General features: G+C 46.3%; 1 protein-coding gene across 3 annotated transcripts in view; it reads left to right on the top strand.

Annotated features, from left to right (window-relative positions):
* Positions 1-18,779, top strand: part of LOC147623985 (uncharacterized) — an 86,230-nt gene that overhangs the window by 21,560 nt on the left and 45,891 nt on the right. For all 3 annotated transcript variants that reach the window (XR_015269243.1, XM_086820663.1, XM_086820662.1), the window contains exons 3-6: positions 1,159-1,348; positions 2,234-2,296; positions 13,543-13,638; positions 13,837-13,957. Coding sequence is in view for 2 of the 3 variants with exons in the window: in XM_086820663.1 (XP_086676789.1) it covers positions 1,159-1,348; positions 2,234-2,296; positions 13,543-13,638; positions 13,837-13,926 (439 nt within the window). In the remaining variant the exon portion in view is untranslated. The remainder of the gene's footprint in view (positions 1-1,158; positions 1,349-2,233; positions 2,297-13,542; positions 13,639-13,836; positions 13,958-18,779) is intronic.

The following is an 18,779-nucleotide window of genomic DNA, read 5'->3' as shown; positions in this document are numbered from 1 at the left end:
CCTATTGTATTCAGTTTTCATTGCGGGATCTTGTGTATAGAGAAGAGTTACACGCCTATCTCTCTCCTTCTCTTGTGCTGTCTGTTTTCTGCACTCTACTTGCTCTTGTGATCTCAGATTTTGTTATCATCTCCGCTGCGTATTTTGACAGTTGCGTATCTGAAGGGTGCAAGCTCTGATGACTAGGGTGTTGCGTACTTGAGAGGTGGTGAGGAGCAGAGAGGGCTGCCGTCCTGAGTGGTGCAAGCTCTGGTGACAAGGGTGTGGCGTACCTGAAGGGTGTCGATGGTGAAGACAAGCAGAGAGTGGGCTACCGTCCCGATGGTGTGATGTAGCAAAGAGTGGGCTGCTGTCCCGATGGTGAGAGCTGTGGAAAAACGCCGAAGTGCTCTATGTAGCAGAGAGGGCTGCTGTCCCATGAGCTGTGGTAAAACGCTGATATGCTCTACTGTAGCAGAGAGGGCTGCCGTCCCATAAACTGTGGTAAAACGCTGATGATATGCTGATGTAAGCGCTGAGATGTAAACGTGATGATGTGCTGATGTGAGTGCTCATGATATGCTGATGTAAACGCTGATGTACTGAATGTAGCAGAGAGGGCTGCTGTCCCACGGTGTGGACTGTAGCAGAGAGTGGGCTGCTGTCCCAAGATGTGGCCAGATGATAAAACGCTGAGGTGTTGTCCTGTCAGGCGATGATGATGAAGCATTGTGGTGTAGATTCAGAGAAGCAGCAGCAGCAGCAGCAGCAGATGGTACCGGATATGTGCAATGATGTGGTACACACTGGTGAATGATGAGGCAAAGCTATATATACTGTGGGACTGCTGGTTGGCCAGCTTAAAGGCTGTCGGCCAGCAGAAAAGACACAAAAATACTAAATAAAACCAATAAATGCCCTTTTAGGGCTGGACAAAAAGCTTTTTTCACACATGCACCCCTCCTACTTCTTCCTCATCTATGGCCAGCTCTTTAAATTTTAATTTCAGTTAAAATAATGGTTATGCTGTAGAGTACCATTCAAATCTGAATTTTGGAGGGGATGATTATTTTATGCTCGTCAAAGGTAATGGCATGCTAGTTTGAAGAAATTAGGTGCATCTGTCCTGCTATCAGTTTTGTGACATAAGCATTGACCTCCGGGTATGGTGAGTTGCAGTCCAGGAATGGATGTTACCTCAAACAGCAGTTCAAGCGGCTGGATGACTGTTAGGGGCGCGGCAGATGATACCTTTGTCATGCAGGATCCTTTTCAGCAAGGGCCTTTGACTCTTGCCGTTTCCACCCCTCCTTCCAGAAGTCAAAGAAGATGGCTTGTAGATGCATTTTGGCTGGAAAATGTCCGAAAGGTATTATGCATTATCTTGAAACTTTGTCTCTCTTTCACAACTACATTCATTTAAGTTAAATATGCTCCGATCCAGTTGAAGTGAATTGCTAGTCTATGCACTCACAAGCTGATGTAGAATTCCACATGGTGTTCTGGCTAATTGTGAGGCTTCACAAAGGTCCTAGAAATGCTGTCAGATATGCTCAAGGTTGGCCTTTCTAGCTTTTAAACAGCTTGGACAGCATGGTAGGAGGAAAGTAATGTTGTAACAGATGATTTCTTTCTCATCATGAAGTGTTGCTTTGCATGTGAAAGTTGATTCTATGATGACTCTTGCTTTTGTGACTCCTCAAAATTGCTCTGATTTCTTGTTATTTTGAGAAAATGCCTGAGCTTGAGCTTGAGCTTGAGCTTGTGTGTGTGCGTTCACGCATGCCCCCATAAATTTGTTGAAGAAGTACGTCTCTGGATTTTTGTTGCAGAAACACTCTCATGATTGATGAGGCCTTAATGTGATGTTTTAATAGGGTCTCCCCAAAACCTACCTTTCTTGGTGCATGTTTGACCTTGAGATTTAAACCTGGGACCCTGCATTCTCTTAAAAATTTGTTTGGAGCCGGTGCCAATCGGAAGATTTAGGAAGTTAAAAAAACATGTTCACCATCAACACGCGTGGGGATCTCCTGCTTCCTGGAGAGCAGATGTTGGATCATAAGTAAATCAACTAAGAAAAGAATTCAAACTTTCTTTACGTTCCAGTATTCAACAGACTTGAAAGACCATGAACAAAGATTGGCTTGGCATAATGGTGGAAAATTCATGTATTTCTTGTTAGTTTAACCCCCTCTTCCACATGTTTGATCTCATTTATTTGTCTTTCTATTTTTGTTGCTTTTACATTAAGGAGCAAGCTTCATTGCGGCAGCAGTTGGAGCTTGAAAAGCAGAGGGTCTCTGCACTTAAGCAGGTACTTTTTTACATTGAATAAGTGAAGAAATGGAAATTTTGTGACATGCTACTTATGCAGAATAGAGAAGAGATTGCTTTAAGTGCTTGCTGAAATTTGCAGAAATGATAAAGGAGAGAGAGAGAGAGAGAGAGAGAGAGAGAGAGAGAGAGAGAGAGAGAGCACACAACACACCTGATTGGGTCCCAGCCACCCTCTTAAGGGATCCCACCTGTTGCCAGGTGTATTTGCTTATGTATTGCAAGATGTAAATGAAGTACAAGATTGTCTTACTGGCTGTCCACTAATCAGGGAAAAGAGACCTTGGGGACTGTTTTTGCTGAATGGAACCTCTGTTTTGGGGCACCTTTAGGACTGTGTTTTCTCTCTGTACGTACCCTGTTGCTGCAGCTCTTTGGCTAGCCTGTATGCTGTGTTTTATGGCTGCTAGAGGCCGCCTATGTGTTGTGCATTTTTTGCTCCAGAGATGGCCTTTTTGATGACTTGTGTTTTAGGGTTACAGGCTGGCTGGACAGCCTTCTATGCTCTCCTTCAGATGATGAAGATATGCTTGAGCTCTATGCTCCCATTATGCAAGCTATTCAAGGGTCAATCGGCTCTTCATGGGCTTCCCCAAGCACCCGACCAAATAGTCTAATAATTGCCCGGCCACTACAACATTATACAACTTGCAAAGAGGGTTACAAAGACTTGTGCAACAGGCACGACAGACATTGACCCTAAACCTGGATGGTGCCTGGTGACTTGTCCCTTGGACTAGGGCTCACAATATGCTCTTGGCCCATAAAAAAAGGTGACTCTGTCCTTGAAGTTGCAGAATGTCCATGTGGCACCCTAGGACAATGGTACACGTGATATCCCCTCTTGCTTAACTTGTTGGTAGGATCTGGACCGCTTCCAAATAATCCGCCAACAACAACGGATATTGTTCGAAGAAGTTCTCGTCCAACTACACGGCTTCATGGGTACCCCGGTCTTTAAACTCAGTAAGGAATTGCCACCTCTTCCGACCGGTACAATGGTTGAGTAACTGCAACTCCACTTTTTTCAGCTCTAGTATCTCTGCATCATGGATGATGTCCTGTTGTTTTTCGTTTGGGAGTCGTGAAGGAGGAGAACCTTGAAACAACTTCAACCAACTAACATGAAAACATCTTCCTTCCGACTCAATGCATTGGCCTTATCCGGAAGATACTTGACCATCTCCCGTTTCGCTTAGAGATGGGAAATGAGAGGAAAGCTAGGAATGCCTGGTTCCCCTTTCAAGCATAGTGTCTTAGAAACATTGGTATGGACCGAGAACAAATAATGCTTCCAATTGGGAATGGGTCAAAACTTATGGAACCATTTCATGCCAAGAATGATGTCACAACCTATGCGGGACGACAATCAAATCCCTTACAAACTCGACTTGGTGTATAAGGAGCTTCACCCTCTGGGCCTCAAACTTTACATGGGTACTCATGCCTGCCCCAAACCTAGCTATCTCATGGTGAATGGGAGTCAGCCCACAGCGGGCACGTTGAGCGGCGTGTGCCATGATAACATCCTCTGTGCTGCGAGTATCAAACAAGATAACGACATGTTGCCTGCCAACCAACCCTTTACATTTGAAAAGATCACCGGGGGTATAGTTGGGTGGAATGCCCTCCCGCTTACCTTGCAGCTCCCTACTAATAATGGTGTGAACTGTATGTCCAGATGATGATGGAGTAGATGGAGGAGGAGACAGAGTGGCACTGTCTACAACCGAAGCTGTGGAGGCCTGCGGAGACTTGGCTGTCTCCTTGGGGCATTGGGCCCTGGTATGCCCCCTACCGTGGCAGAAAAAATAACGGTTATCCTTGCTATACCGGGCTATCTCGATAGGGGAGAATTTACCATTTGTGACACCTTGAGCATGCTTCTGGTCAGGCGTCAGATTAGACTGGGCCTCCTTGGATTTGGACATGGCACCTGGAGTGCCGTGAACAACGGGTCGGGGAGAACCCGCCCCTGGGACTTATTGTCTTTGTCAGGTTGATGTTTAGAGTGGTTACTAGTGCCCGAGAATTGCTTAGGTTTTCCAAATTGTATTTCATCTTCATATCTTGGGCAAGCGCACATCCATAGAGAAAAACACCAAGCATCCTTTATCAGAATTTTGAACTTGAGTCCCGAGCTGGGTTACTTTATTGGTGTATTGATGAAGGGCTGGCTGCAAGTTCTGGTGAAGACCTCGAAACTCATCCTCCAGCCTATCCAAATGTTGGGGACGTAAACATCTTGTCTTGAAATCCTTTATAAAAGCTTCCCACGTTGCCATGTGTACGCCCCCCTCCGTATTTTGGCCCTGCCAGTCATTCCACCAAATGGTGGCATCACTTGTGAGTTGCATTGATGCTGGTCGAAGTAAACTGATGCAACCATATGAATGAACAACATTGGCATCCATCTTACCATCATACTTATGGAACTGGATCCGCTCGTGAATGTCGGCTGTCTTTGGAGTTGTTGCTGGTTCGTGTCGTTTGGTGACAAGCATGTTAAATATTAATAATGTGGGAGTAAGCGAGTGCTAGGTAGCCCCCTGTCTTGTGCTCCCCCTGCTCGTCATCATCGGGCCCCCCCTCCCCTTCTCGCATTCGCCCTCCTTCACCCAGCTTGCCCTTGCACCCCCTTCCCTTCTCGCTTGCCCCTTGCTCCCCCTGCTTCACCTTCGCCCCCTTCTCCCCTGTCGCCCATCGCCATTGCATTGTTGTAGCATGGGCCAAGCTAGGACCGTGTGAAACAATGAAGCCTTTCTTTAAACTGAGTTTAATGAGTCTTTAGCGATCCTTTAAAACAGCATACATGAATTTGAAAGAGATGTAGAGATGACACCAGATGGGGTCCCGAATTACCCATTGAAAGCGCACCCGCCCCCCCCCCCCCAGCCCGTGCAAGCAAGAGTATTTGCTTGATTTCTTCTTATGGAGAACTGTTTACAAGCTGAATTGTGTCCACAAGACTGAGTGGAAAAACTGATTGACTGATGGCCAAACGCAAGCACAAAGTGACACTGGTCGGGCTCAGTGGGTTACCATGAGGATTGGCGAGGATTGTGTGGGCTTTCTAAATGTATATGCTGCGAACACCGCTGCAAGCAGAGCTACCTTCTGGAGTACAGTTTGCCAATCCCTCCCTCAGGTTGAGCATGAGTGGAGACTTTAACATGATAGAGTTAGCAGAGGATAGCCTCGGAGGGGCATGGCTATAGTTTCTGGGGCTCAGAGTACTTTGCTTGGGAGGAGTTGATCTTGGCACTTAGGGGTAGGACCCTTGGCACTTGCTGGAGTTTGGACGCAGCCTCGGGAGTCTGTGCTTCTCGAGGTCTGTTAGGAGGAGCACCGGCCTCAAACTTTCTTGACTTGATAGATTCTATGTGGATGAGTAGACTTGCGGACGAGGGGGCATGATTGGCATCTTGGCAGGCACCACTTTCTTTGATCATGCTCCGGTTATTTTGTCCTTGGAGGATCCCTGGAGAGGTAGGATAGACACTTGAGCACTAGGATCTCGGACAGCCTCATATAGGACTCCGAGCTATGCAGCAGGATAGAGTAGATATGGGAGGGGCTGGATTTTCTCTCAGGTTTTGCCGCAGGCACCTTGGATGTAGGCCTTGACGAGATTAGCAGTTTACTGCAGTAGGCAGCTTAGAGCAGTTTGGCTGGATTCCATGAATAGGAGAGGAGTATTCGCCCAGGCCTCGCTTCTCTCCAGCGTCTCTAGGAGAGTTTCCTAGATAGCCCGTGGATTGAGGGTCAGCTGGTTGTCGCCCGTACAGAGCTCAGATCCATAGGGGAGAGGTATTTGCAGGTTGCTAGGCTAGGATGGATCTATTGTGTCTGACCCTCTCCCCCTTGTGAGATATATAGCCACAAATTTTTTCAGATCCCTTCTCACGGGTTCCCCATTGTCCTCACAGGTGGTGGATGCGTGGGAGAGGGTCTGGCGGCACATGAGAGAGGTGGTTTCCCTCGCTCTCTGGACTCTCCTATTGACTCCCTTCACTGCTGAGGAGCTTGTAGAGGCCTTGACGGCTCTTCCTAGGGGCATATGCCCGAGAGCTAATGGGCTTCCAGTTTCCTTTTTTCTTCGTCACTGGGATCTCATGGAAGGCGGCCTTCTTGTAGCCTTATGATGACACTAGAGAGGTTGTTAGAGGATCCAATTCACTTGATTCCTAAGGAGGGTGGTGACAGATTGGAGATTCAGCAGTGGAGACTGTTAGCAGTCATCTCTTGTCTGTACAGTGAGGGCCTTTGTTCTGGGTGTGCCTGCCTAGAGCCTTTCTCATTTTTCCCCATTTTTTCCATGTTTTTTTCCTATTTTTACTGGTTGTGGGGGGCTGACTGTACTGGTCGACTCATACTATGCTGGCCGACTGAGCTTTTGTGCTGCCCGACTTTCATGTGCTGGCTGACTGGCTTTTACTAGTCGTGGACATGAGAGGCAGCCTGTCGGCTGATTTAGGGCTGGCCGACTGGTACCCTTGCCCCCACCTCCTCGTTTGTATCGGTTTCATGTGTATATAGCAGAGTTTATACAGCTTCTCTCTCTTACACTTTTGCGTTTAGTTCTCTAGTCTTATTTTTTCGTTGTGCATTCCGACATGGTATTAGAGCCCCAAGTGGCTTGAAGCTTTGAGATTGTGGGAGCTTGAGGGTTTGCTGTTTTTTGGTGCTGATTGGAGTTTTCTTGGGCTGTTCGGGACTTGGAGATCGGGTAGAAGGCGGCCATCATTGTCGGACAACCACCTTGCATAGAGTTTGCAGCCTCTTCTTCATTTTTTTCCACCCACCCTCCCTTCACAAGACCTTGTGAACCCTTGAGATGGCAGATTTACTTGAGATGGCTGAGAAGCGCATGAAGATCCCTACTCTCCCCACATTCCCAGTGGATCGACAGTTGGATGGGACCAACTACGGCATCTAGAAGGTAATGATGGAGTTTGTCTTGGAGTCTTATGACTTGGTTGATTTCATTGTGGTTTGTGTTCCACGGCCGGAGTTGGAGGACGGGGAGTTTTTACCCTCTACTCGGAAAGAACAGGAGGCTCAGGCATAGTTGTGGGATCGTGCCAATGCCCGTGTGTGTTCTTTCATCTTTCTTAATTACACACCATAGGTGATTAATCATATCAAACATATGACGCTGGCCAGAGGGATTTGGTAGCATTTGGCTTCTCTGTATAACAGGGTATCACCCATGAAGCGGATTTCCTTGGAAGTGCAGATGCGGGTGATGAATCCTGCAAAGTCTTCGATGATGCGGGAGCACATCAACAAGTTGTGGGCTCTTCAGCAGGAGGTTCTTCAGGCTAGGAAGGAGATATCTTCAAAGGACATGGCCATCACTTTGCTGTCTCATTTGACCTCTTAGTATTCAGCTTTTTACTCCTCTTTGATCACCAGTGTTGTCATGTGCACAGAGTGTATCTACCGTGTGCTACGGAGCTTCCCTCCGAGTGGACCATAGAGGACGGACCTCGAAGATCGCACAGAGTTCGTGACAAAAGTCATTCAGAGGAGTTGTTACAAGAAACTATGCTTTGATGTCTCGTATCATTCGAGACAAAGAGCCCACTTCCGTGAAGGAAGCTCTTTCTTAGGAGTCTTGGAGGAAAGCCATGCAAGTGGAATTGGATGCCATAGAGAAGAATAAAACTTGGGAGTTAGTTCCGTGGTCGTCAATATGATCAGTCATTGGTGTCAAGTGGGTCTTTAAGACCAAGTATACGTCAGATGGGTCGGTGGACAAGCACAAGGCCAGACTTGTGGTTAAGGGCTATGCTTAACGGCTTGGCATCGACTATGAGGATATCTTTGCACCAACAGCGAGGATGACCATGATTCGGACAGTTCTTGCCCTTGCATCTTCTCAGCGGTGGCTTGTATATCATATGGATGTAAAATTTGCGTTCCTTAATGGTGACTTGCAGGAGGAGGTGTATGTTGAGCAGCTTTCAGGCTTTGAGGTTCTAGGATCAAAGGGGATGGTTTACAGGCTGCGGAAGGCCTTGTATGGTCTTAAGCAGGCCCCCAAGGCTTGGAATCAGAAGATTGATTCCTTCTTTCTACGGACAGGATTTCAGAGATCAATGTTGCAGATCCTAACTTGTATCTCTTTCAGGAGCGCGGTTTGGTCACGTTGATTATCCTTTATGTGGATGATCTCATTCTCACTAGCGGTCATGTGGAGCACATAGTAGTGACGAAGGCTGCCTTGTCAAAGGAGTTTGAGATGACCAACTGAGGCTTACTCCATTTCTTCTTGGGATTGGAGATTTGGCAGACCCAGAGGGGGTTCTTTGTTTCTCAGCAGGAGTATGTTCATGAGTTGCTGGAGGCCTTTGGGATGGAGAACTGCAAGCCTATTACTTCACCGATGGACCTGAACACCAAACTTACAGTGAAAGATCCTTGTGAGCAGGTTGATGCCTCTCTGTATCGGAAGCTTGTTGGTCATTGATTTGGTTGCTGAACACTAGATTGGACTTGAGCTTTCCCGTGGGGCTGTTGAGCTCATTCATGCAGATGCCTTTGAAGACTCGTTGGGATGCAGGATTGTGGATCTTGCGGTATCTGTAGGGTACGAAGGATCTTGGACTCTTCTATGACACTACAGAGGGGACAACGGATGGAATCCGACTCCAAGGTTGGAGTGACTCCGATCGGGGAGGAGATCCAGACACGAGGAGATCTACATTAGGCTACGGATTTTCCCTTGGATCAGGAGCTATTTCATGGAGCAGCCAGAGACAGTCAGCTATTGCCTTGTCGTTTACAAAGGTAGAGTACCGGGCTGCTTGTGAGGTTGTGTGGCTGCGGAGGTTGCTTAGCGAGACTGGGTTTCCACAGAAGGAACCCACGATCATCCAATGTGATAACCAGAGCTGTAAAGCTATTGCTCGGAATCCGGTCTTCCATGCCCGGACCAAGCACGTAGAGATACAATATCACTTGATCGTGAGAAGATTTTGGTTGGTGACATCTTGCTTGTTTATTGTTCGACGGAGGACAATGCGGCGGACCTCTTCACGAAGTCTCTACCTCAGGCTATGCTCTGGCAGCACTCCAGCTCACTGGGGTTGGTTCCACATCCATAGGAGCTGAGAGGGGGTGTCATTTTTCCCCATTTTTTCCATGTTTTTTTTCCTATTTTTACTCGTCGTGGGGGGTTGACTGTACTGGCCGACTCATACTATGCTAGCTGACTGAGCTTTTGTGCTGCCCGACTTTTCATTTGCTGGCCGACTGGCTTTTACCAGTCGTGGACATGAGAGGCAGCCTGTCGACTGATTTAGGGCTCGCTGACTGGTACCATAGGGTGGTATAAATACCACCCTTTCCCCCATCTCCTCATTTGTATTGGTTTCATGTGTATATAGCAGAGTTTATATAGCTTCTCTCTCTCTCTAGATTTATGCGTTTAGTTCTCTATAGCAATTGTCTTATTTTTTTGCTATGCATTCCGACAGAGACCCATCACTGTCCTTGGGACCGCTTACAAGATTTTGGCCAAGGCCATTGGCTGGAGACTTCAGCCCGTCCTCCCCGATTTGATTCATGATACTCAGACAGGTTTTGTTCAGGATCAGAGCATTTTGGACATCTTCTTTACTTTTTGGGAGGCGACAACTTTGGCTAGGATGCGGCAACATGATCTCATTGTGCTCCTTTTGGATTTCGAGAAAGCCTATGAGAGAGTTGACTGGGGCTTTTTGGAGGGCACAATATACCGGATGAGTTTTCCGGAGGAGTGGATCTGTGGTGTTTCCGGACTTTATTTGGCCTATCACAGTCAAGTTCTCATTTAGGAACCAGAGGTGGCAGTTTTCCCCTTTCTCACTCGGTCCGACAGGGCTGCCCTCTAGCACCCTACCTCTTTCTATTTGTCACTGAGGCCATGAGCAACTTTCTTTGAGCTTAGGAGACTAGACTCTTGGGATTTCGTCTCCCCGTCTGTACTCGGGAGGAGCTGCCAGACTAAGAGTTCGCAGATGACACAGCAACATACTTATCTAGAGAGGTGGGGAATCTTCAGAGATTTTTAGAGGCAATGTTGGGGGAATAGATCAACTGGCACAAGTCGTGTGGTTTTTGGGTTGGTTCTCCACCCGCTTCGACTTGGTGCCTAGGTGAGGCTCTCCTGTGGATCCCGCTAGGCACTCCAGTCCGTTATCTTGGATGCAGGTGGGCATCGATATCTTCAGAGAGCAGTAGCTAGCCCCTCTCTTCTGAGCATTCGAAAGAAGCTTCTGTACAAATTGGTTACTACCATTCCTAATTAGTGGAGTCCTATCAGAGTTTTCATAGTTGCCCGAAAATCTCTATGGGAGGAGAAGGTAGTCCTATATCCTTTGAGGAGCTGGTTGGATTACTTCTCCATGATGAGCAGACAAGGAAGAATAGATCCAGGGGTGATGCAAGCAGAGGAGACCAAGCTTGAAGGAGCAACCGGAGCTAGGGTTTTCCAGCAACAGCTATGGCGGGTGAAAGTACACGACTGCAGCCATGATGTAAAGAGAGAGAGAAAGAGAGATGGAAGTACACGTGGGAGCTAAATTGCACGACTCTAGGTTGAGATTGATTTGATTGATGTACAAGCCCATGTACATAAAGGCCTTTCCCAATACCAAACCATTTGACCTTATTTAATGTATCCTTATCCACCCTAAGAGGCGATTCACATGTACACACACACACACACACACACACACACACACTTAACTCTCTATAAGAGAGTGTACACACACACACACACACACACACTTAACTCTCTATAAGAGAGTGTACACACACACACACACACACACATGAAGCTCCGATTTTCCAACAAATCTCCCCTTGGAGCAAAGGTGGGAGTGTGATGTGGAACAGTCAGGAATACACATGCTCCGAGCTTGGCATGTTCATGGTTGTTGCCTCAGAGGCTCATGTAACTTGGCTTAGAGGCTGGTGAGCTTGTCCTCAGCTCAACACTAGCATGGCTGAGAGGCTTACCCTAGCATGGCTCGAAGGTTCATGTAGCTTGTCCCCAACTTAGACTCAGGGGACAAGCTACATGACCTATATTGGTTTCATACACAATAATTCCCCCTTTGCTTTGAACACGGATAGCGGAGTATTATGAGATGACCAACTCAAAGCACACATACACTAATTATTACATCTCGTTTTGGATTTAATCCAGGCAGAGTATCCCACACACAAACATTATTTATTCATATTTGGGGGACTACCCGGGCAGAGAACCCTAACTCAACACACATAGAAACATAAAATAATTACGGGAGATTATTTTTCCCCCCTCAAACAGATGTCGGTGAAGATGCCATTTGCCACGGCATTGCCAGGCAATCAACACTTGGGGCAGCCGACGAGTTCTGCTGGTATGGATGCAATGCGATTCCGCTGCTCTTGGTACACATGGAGATGAAGTTGGTTGATGTAGGCTGCTTCAATTTTGCCATGGGATGCCAATTATTGAGAAAGCCTCAAAAAATGAGCATGCTAGGCCCTTCAATTTCAATGCACGAGCTCGATTTTTGCAAAAGCCAATTTCTCAAGAATGCAGGGGTTGTAATTTGACGATTTTTCACTAAATTTCAGAAAAGCCCAAATCTTTGATGCTGTGGGAGCTTCAATTACGCAATTTTGGCCAAAAATTAAAAACCCCCAAATTTCTGATTGCGCAATTTTACCATTAATTGGGAGAAGCCCCAAATCTGGCTTTGTTTTGATGGTTGTCTGCAGGTAAGTCGAGCTGCTGGTGAAAAGCGGCTGTGTGGAGTGGAGGCCTTTAGGTGGACATCGTGGTGAAGAGGTAGCTTGGAGTTCAGAGGCTCTTTGGGCAAGGCGACGGCCTCTTGGTGTCTTCAGTGGCGGTAGGTAAGCTGTGGCTGGGCGTAGGTTCTCACGGTGAAGACAGAGACAGACGACGCTGTCAGATGGCCCAGCGCAGCTTCTCAGCAGCAGGTAGTTGTGAGCAGGTCTTTATTAAGGCTTAGATAAGCCTTATAAGACTTAGAGACTACCACAGTGACACGGCAGAGCAGCGCACATCCCTGTTTTGGCAACGAGTATGACCACAGTTGACGAAGGTTGCACAGGTGGGCAGAGCGTCACATGGCGAGGAAGGCTGCCGTGGGCATGCAGTAAGCAGGCAGAACCTGGCAGCTCTGATACCAATTGAAGGAGCAGCCAGAGCTAGGGTTTAGCTATGGCGGGTGAAAGTACACGACTGCAGCCATGATGTAAAGAGAGAGAAAGAGAGAGATGGAAGTATACGTGGGAGCTAAATTGCACGACTCAAAGGTTGATTGATTTGATTGGTATAAAATGAAGTACAAGCCCATGTACATAAAGGCCTTTCCCAATACCAAACCATTTGACCTTATTTAATGCATGCTTATCCAAACACAGGAAAACACTAGAAGGGCTGGTTCACATGTAGAAGCTAACAGTGTCTCACGACTCAAGGTTGATTGATTTGATTGGTATAAAATGAAGTACAAGCCCATGTACATAAAGGCCTTTCCCAATACCAAACCATTTGACCTTATTAATGCATGCTTATCCAAACACAGGAAAACACTAGAACGGCTGGTTCACATGTAGAAGCTAACAGTGTCTCGTATTCCCAATTGGGGCAGAAGACCCAATTCGTACTTAATGTATATGAGAACCAAAAATAGCTATTGTTTGTGCATCACATTAATCTAAGCTAACTACTTGAGTTCATGATGAGCCTGCTCTATCAATAACCTTCCTGTTCTTTTCTTGCATCCTTGAATTTTCAATCAAACCACAAATTGCATGAAAAAGAAGCATTCAGCTGAGCTCAGTGTCTATTAGCTGCAAAGCATTCTCTGCACTATTGAGGATAACATCTCCTAGTACAGACAGCTTTTCCTCTAATGATTTGCCTGTATATTTATTTTGAAGGAGAGTCAAGTCTCTTGGCATGTGAATTTGAAACCTTAGTATTTCCTTGCCTGAGATATTTTGTTCCTCTTCTATTGTATATATTTCTTCTTTTTAGCCATTGTATCTAACTTGAAGCTCTTGTAACTTGGACATTCTACACTTCTAATTGTTAAGTTCACTTGCTAACATGTTAATGCTTTTACTAATTGACCATGTGTATCGTTTACAACTGTTAAGGTAGAGTACAAGAATGGTCTCACTAGGTCTCATGGGATATGTTCGTTTTTTCAGGTTGAAGCCGAAAATAGGTGGATGGAAGCAACAATTATGCAGGCCTTAGAGCAAAAAAAAGATAGTGACACAAGAGTCTTGGAGTTGGAACGGAAGGTGCCTGTTTGAATCTTATAGTAACTTGCTGTTTACTCTTTGGTACCAGTTCTGGTATCCCTGCCTGCAAGGCTGCAGTTTTATGCTTACTATTGTTACCCTGTCAGCCAACTTTTAGTTCCCGACTTCATGAACTAACAAAGATTATGTAACCATTGCATGTAATTGAGATTCTTATGAGTGGCTGCTGGTCATCAGGTTGCCTTCCTGGAAGCCATGATTACCAAAAAGGGTGGCAGAGAAAGGTCACCTTCATCAAGTCCATTCTACAGGGGTGCTAAAAGCTAAATCAGTGAACTAGCATCCATTTTTGAAACTTGTAAGAAATTTTTTGATCTAATTTTTTATACATAAAATTCATAGTTATTTTTCAATCTTAAGAAAGTGGCTTTAAAAAAGTATGTTTTAAGTCCATGGGTGTATAGCCTGGTAGAAAAGAGATGGGCTAGTACAATGGCGGATCAAGATGGGCTATTACAATGGTGTATAGCCTGGTAGAAAAGAGATGGGCCAGTACAATGGTGGATCAAGATGATCCCTTTGAAGCGTGGTTTTTGTTTTTTTGGCACTGTTTAACCATTTAAGGATATACTCGATGCTGGGCATGGGAATTTGTTCTTTATAATCAGCTTATTGAGAGCTGTATAATTGACACAAAGACGTGCCAATCCATCTTTCAGCTTGAGGAAGAGGAATGGAGTCGCAAACAGGGGTGCACACTGGGTGGAATAAACCCAGACTGTAGTAACTACTTTAGTTGGCGGTCTCTCTACCTCCATAGAATAACCAAGGCAGTATGAAAATTTGCTCGGAGATTTTCAGCATGGTAGAAGATCAATACAATGATCCTCTAGACAAGAGGGTGGGTGGACAAGGAGTAGGAGATTATCCCAGAGAAACAACTCCTAGAATTGGAAAAACAAGGCTTCGTACTTTCCATAACCTTTGAGCATGGTAGAAGATCTATCCAACAATCCTCTAGATGAGAGGGCGGGCAGAGACAAGGTAGGAGGTTGTCCTGGAGAAACAACTACAGGCCTGGGTACTGGCCTTTGGATGTAAATCACTGCAAGTTGGCCCCCCCTTCTAACTTCTCGCTTGGCCTAGATGAGAGGGCGGGCAGAGACAAGGTAGGCGGTTGTCCCGGAGAAACAAGTAGTGGGATTGGGAAAACAATGTTTTGTGCTTTTCCAAAGTACAAGCCTGGGTACTGGCCTTTGGATGTAAATCACAGCACATTGGGCGCCCCTTCTACCTTCTCGCTTGGGGCCTAGATGTGGGAAGTCACAGCAAAATTTGGGTTGCCACTCTCGCTCTTAATGATAGCCGGTTTAGATACTCTCTCTGTGATGGAAAACATATGCTTGTCAGAGCTTGGAATGGGCTTGAATTTGTGGAACCACTTCATGGGTAGGATCACATTTGTCAATGGAGTGACCATGAATGTATGCACAAATCCCATGTGTTGAATTATGAGCTTGGCATTGCGGGTTTCGTACCTCATCCTTGTACACATCCCGACACCGAACTCCTCTACTTGCCTCTTGAACTAATGTCAATGCCAAATGGGCACGATGAATGGCCTGCTCTGTGATGACGTTGTTGGTGTTACCACTGTCAAATCGTATGACATTACGTTGTCCCCCTATGTAGTCATAACATTTGAACAGTTCGTTTGGCTCGACACTTGAGTACACACCCCCTCCCACTCATCTTCCCGGTTGAGTGATGATAACACCTAGAGGAGTTGGCCTTGGAGGTGGTGGGTGACTACTTTGGCCATGGATGGTGTGGGGCTAGGGTTTGCTGACTGTCTTTTGGGATGGGACCTTTTGTTGTGTCCAACTGTGTGGCAATAATAGCACCGGTCCTTACTGTAGTTTGTTTTCAGACAAGGTGCCCCATGTTATGCTCTCCTTGGCCTTTTGGTCGGGGTCAAAATTGGTTCAAAGTTTTCAAACTTGGAGCTGGAAGCTTTATGTGCCTATGATTGGGCTTGAGAAGACCCTTGGGGTTGCTCTCTTTTATCCCCAGATTGGGGCGGCTTTGGCACATTGGACTGTTGGGTAGTCCGCAGCTTCCTGTTGTGTCCTGAATGTTGTCCTCAAACTATTGAGGGTGGAAGCTTTATAAGTACCACTAGAGACTGGTTCAATCCATATAGGAAAGAATTTGTTTTCTCCTTGTCTGACTTTTGCAACTGTAAGCCCAACAAGGTGACCTTGTTGGCAAACGTAAGTACAAGCTGCGTGCCTAGCCGCAAACTCCAGAACTTATTTTGTAGTCTGACAAGGTACTTTGGTGGAAGCAACCGCTTTTTGAGGTCTTCTCCAATCTGATCCAGTGGTAGACAACAACATGGGTCACTGGATCAGTGTTGTTATGTAACCGATTCCACAATCAAATGCAGGTCTTGCATGTCAGATGACACGTGGCCAGCATCACTTCATTCTTTTCGGACTTTTGGACTGCAGAAAAAGTGACTCATTGTGCAGCCAAGAATGAAAGGATGAGGGATTGGCTCATTGACTCACCTGAACGTGATCTTCTTAGGTAGATAGTTAACCTGGGTGGTTGACTGTGTTTGGATCTGCCCAATCAGAGTCACTCCAACCTTGGAGACTGACTCGGTCCTTCGTTCCCCCTCCAATGTTATAAAAGAGTCCAAGATCCTTTGTACCTTGCAGATACCGAAAGATCCGCAACCCTGCGTCCCAATGAGTCTTCAAAGGTGTCTGCATAAATGAGCTCAACAGTCTCATTGGAAAACTCAAGTCCAATCTGGTGTTCAGCAACCAAATTAATGAACCGATAAGCTTCTGATACAAAGAGGCATCAACCTGCTCACAAGGATCATGTACAGTAGCAAGTTTGGTATTCGGGTCCATCGGAGATGAAATAGGCTTGGTAGTTCTCCATTCCAAAGGCCTCCAACAACTCATGAACATACCGCTGCTGAGAAACAAAGAACCCCCTTTGGGTCTACCGAATCTCCAATCCCAAAAAGAAATGGAGTAAGCCTAAATCCGCCATCTCAAACTCCTCTGACAAGGCAGCCTTCGTCACAGCTATGTGCTCCACTTGACCACCAGTGAGAATAAGATCATCCACATAGAGGATAATCAAGGTGACCATACCGTGTTTCCGAAAGAGATTCAAGTTTGGATCTGCAACTGATCTCTGGAAACCCTTTCTAAGAAAGAAAGAATCAATCTTCTGGTTCCAAGCCTTGGGACCCTATTTAAGACCATACAAGGCCTTCTGTAACCTGTAAACCATTCCTTTAGATCCCCGAACCTCGAAGCCTGGAGGTTGCTCAACATACACCTCCTCCTGCAAGTCACCATTCAGGTACGTAGATTTTACATCCATCTGATACACTGGCCACTGCTAACAAGAGGTAAGGGCAAGAATTGTCCGAATCGTGGTCATCCTAGATGTTGGTGCAAAAGTGTCCTCATAGTCGATAACAGGCCGTTGAGCATAGCACTTAGTCACAAGTCTGGCCTTGTGCTTGTCCACGGACCCATCAGACATATACTTGGTCTTGTAGACCCACTTGACACCAATGACTGATTGTTTTGACGGCCTCGGAACCAACTCCCAAGTTCTATTCTTCTCTATGGCTTCAAGTTCCACTTACATGGCTTTCCTCCAAGTCTCTTGGGAAGAGCTTCCCTAATTGAAGTAGGCTCTTTGTCTCGAATGATACGAGACATCAATGCATAGTTCACCTGTAAAAAGCTCCTTTGATTGACTTTTATCACGAACTCTGTGCGATCTTTGAGGTCTATCCTCAGCCACTCAGAGGGATACTCCGTAACAACCGACTCCCGAATGGTATCCAACAACCACTTTGGTATCTGAACAGAATGTGGAGCCTTGTGCTCTGCTACCGCGGATCTCCAACCTCGGGCTCAACCTCTACAACTGACTGAGGCTGGCTAGCTGGAACAATAGCTTGGGAATCATCCTCATACTCATTTGGTTCTCCAAGAAGTGGTGGCTTCTCAACAGTGGAAGTTGGAACATGCTCATCAAAGACATCTTTGTTGACAACAACCTCATTCCGCTCTAGGTCATATAACTTGTAGCCTTTGGAAAGAGAGTTATATCCCACAAAAACAAGCTTCTGGGACTTTGATTCAAGCTTCCCCCTTTGCTTCTTTGGTATGTGAACATAGGCATCACTCCCAAAAACATGGAAATGGGAGACATCTGGTTTCTTGCCAAAATAAGCCTCAAATGAAGTCATCTTAGGCATTGAAGCCGTTGGAGATTGGTTGAGGATATGGACAGCCGTAGCCACAGCCTCTCCCCAAAGTGGACGAGGAAGATCACAATGCTCCAACATCGTCCTCGCCATCTCCACCACAGTCTCGTTCTTACGCTCAACCACTCCATTCTCTGAAGGCGACCCTGTATTGGCTAGCTCTTGGTTGATGCCATGCTCTGCACAAAACCACACAAAAGCATTGGAAGAAAACTCCCCTTCTTTGTCAGCCTGAACAGTCTTCACTTGCAATCCAGACACCTTTTCCACCAAAACATACCAATCCTTAAACCGAGCAAAGGCTTGGTCCTTTTGTGAAAGAAAATACACCCATGTGAACTTGCTACAATCATCCACAAGCAGCATGAAATACAAGAAACCTCCCAAAGATGGGGTCTGCATAGGTCCACACAAGCCAGTGTGTACCAACTCCATTGGTTTCGAACCCCGCCTAGTAGCCTGCTTCGGAAAAGACTCCCTATGTTGCTTTCCATGAATGCAAGAACTGCAATGTCCCTGCTTTCTGCCAACATCTGGCAAGCCATCCACCATCTGGTCCCGGAATGCCCGCCGCAGCGCATCCACATTCAAGTGGCCAAAATGGAAATGCCATAAATCACCGAGCTAAGTACCTGTAAGAGAAGAGAGTGCGGAGAGTTTGTAAATCCCATTCTCCACTCTGCCTTCCCAAACAACCTGGCTGTTGCTTTGTCTTGGATAGCAACAAAATGCTCATCAAACTCCAACCCGTATGCCAGTCTTGCAAACTTGATGCACTGACAAAAGATGAAAGCCAAGAGATGGGACATAAAGAACTCGGGAGGAATGCTTTCCCCCTCTCTCATCGGGAACGATCTCCAACTTGCCC

This window comes from Cibotium barometz, chromosome 26 (assembly GCF_041138505.1).
Source record: "Cibotium barometz isolate CiBa-2024 chromosome 26, ASM4113850v1, whole genome shotgun sequence".
Classification (NCBI taxonomy): domain Eukaryota; kingdom Viridiplantae; phylum Streptophyta; class Polypodiopsida; order Cyatheales; family Cibotiaceae; genus Cibotium; species Cibotium barometz.
The sequence above is the reverse complement of the archived record's forward strand: the minus strand, read 5'-3'. Positions and strand labels throughout refer to the sequence as shown.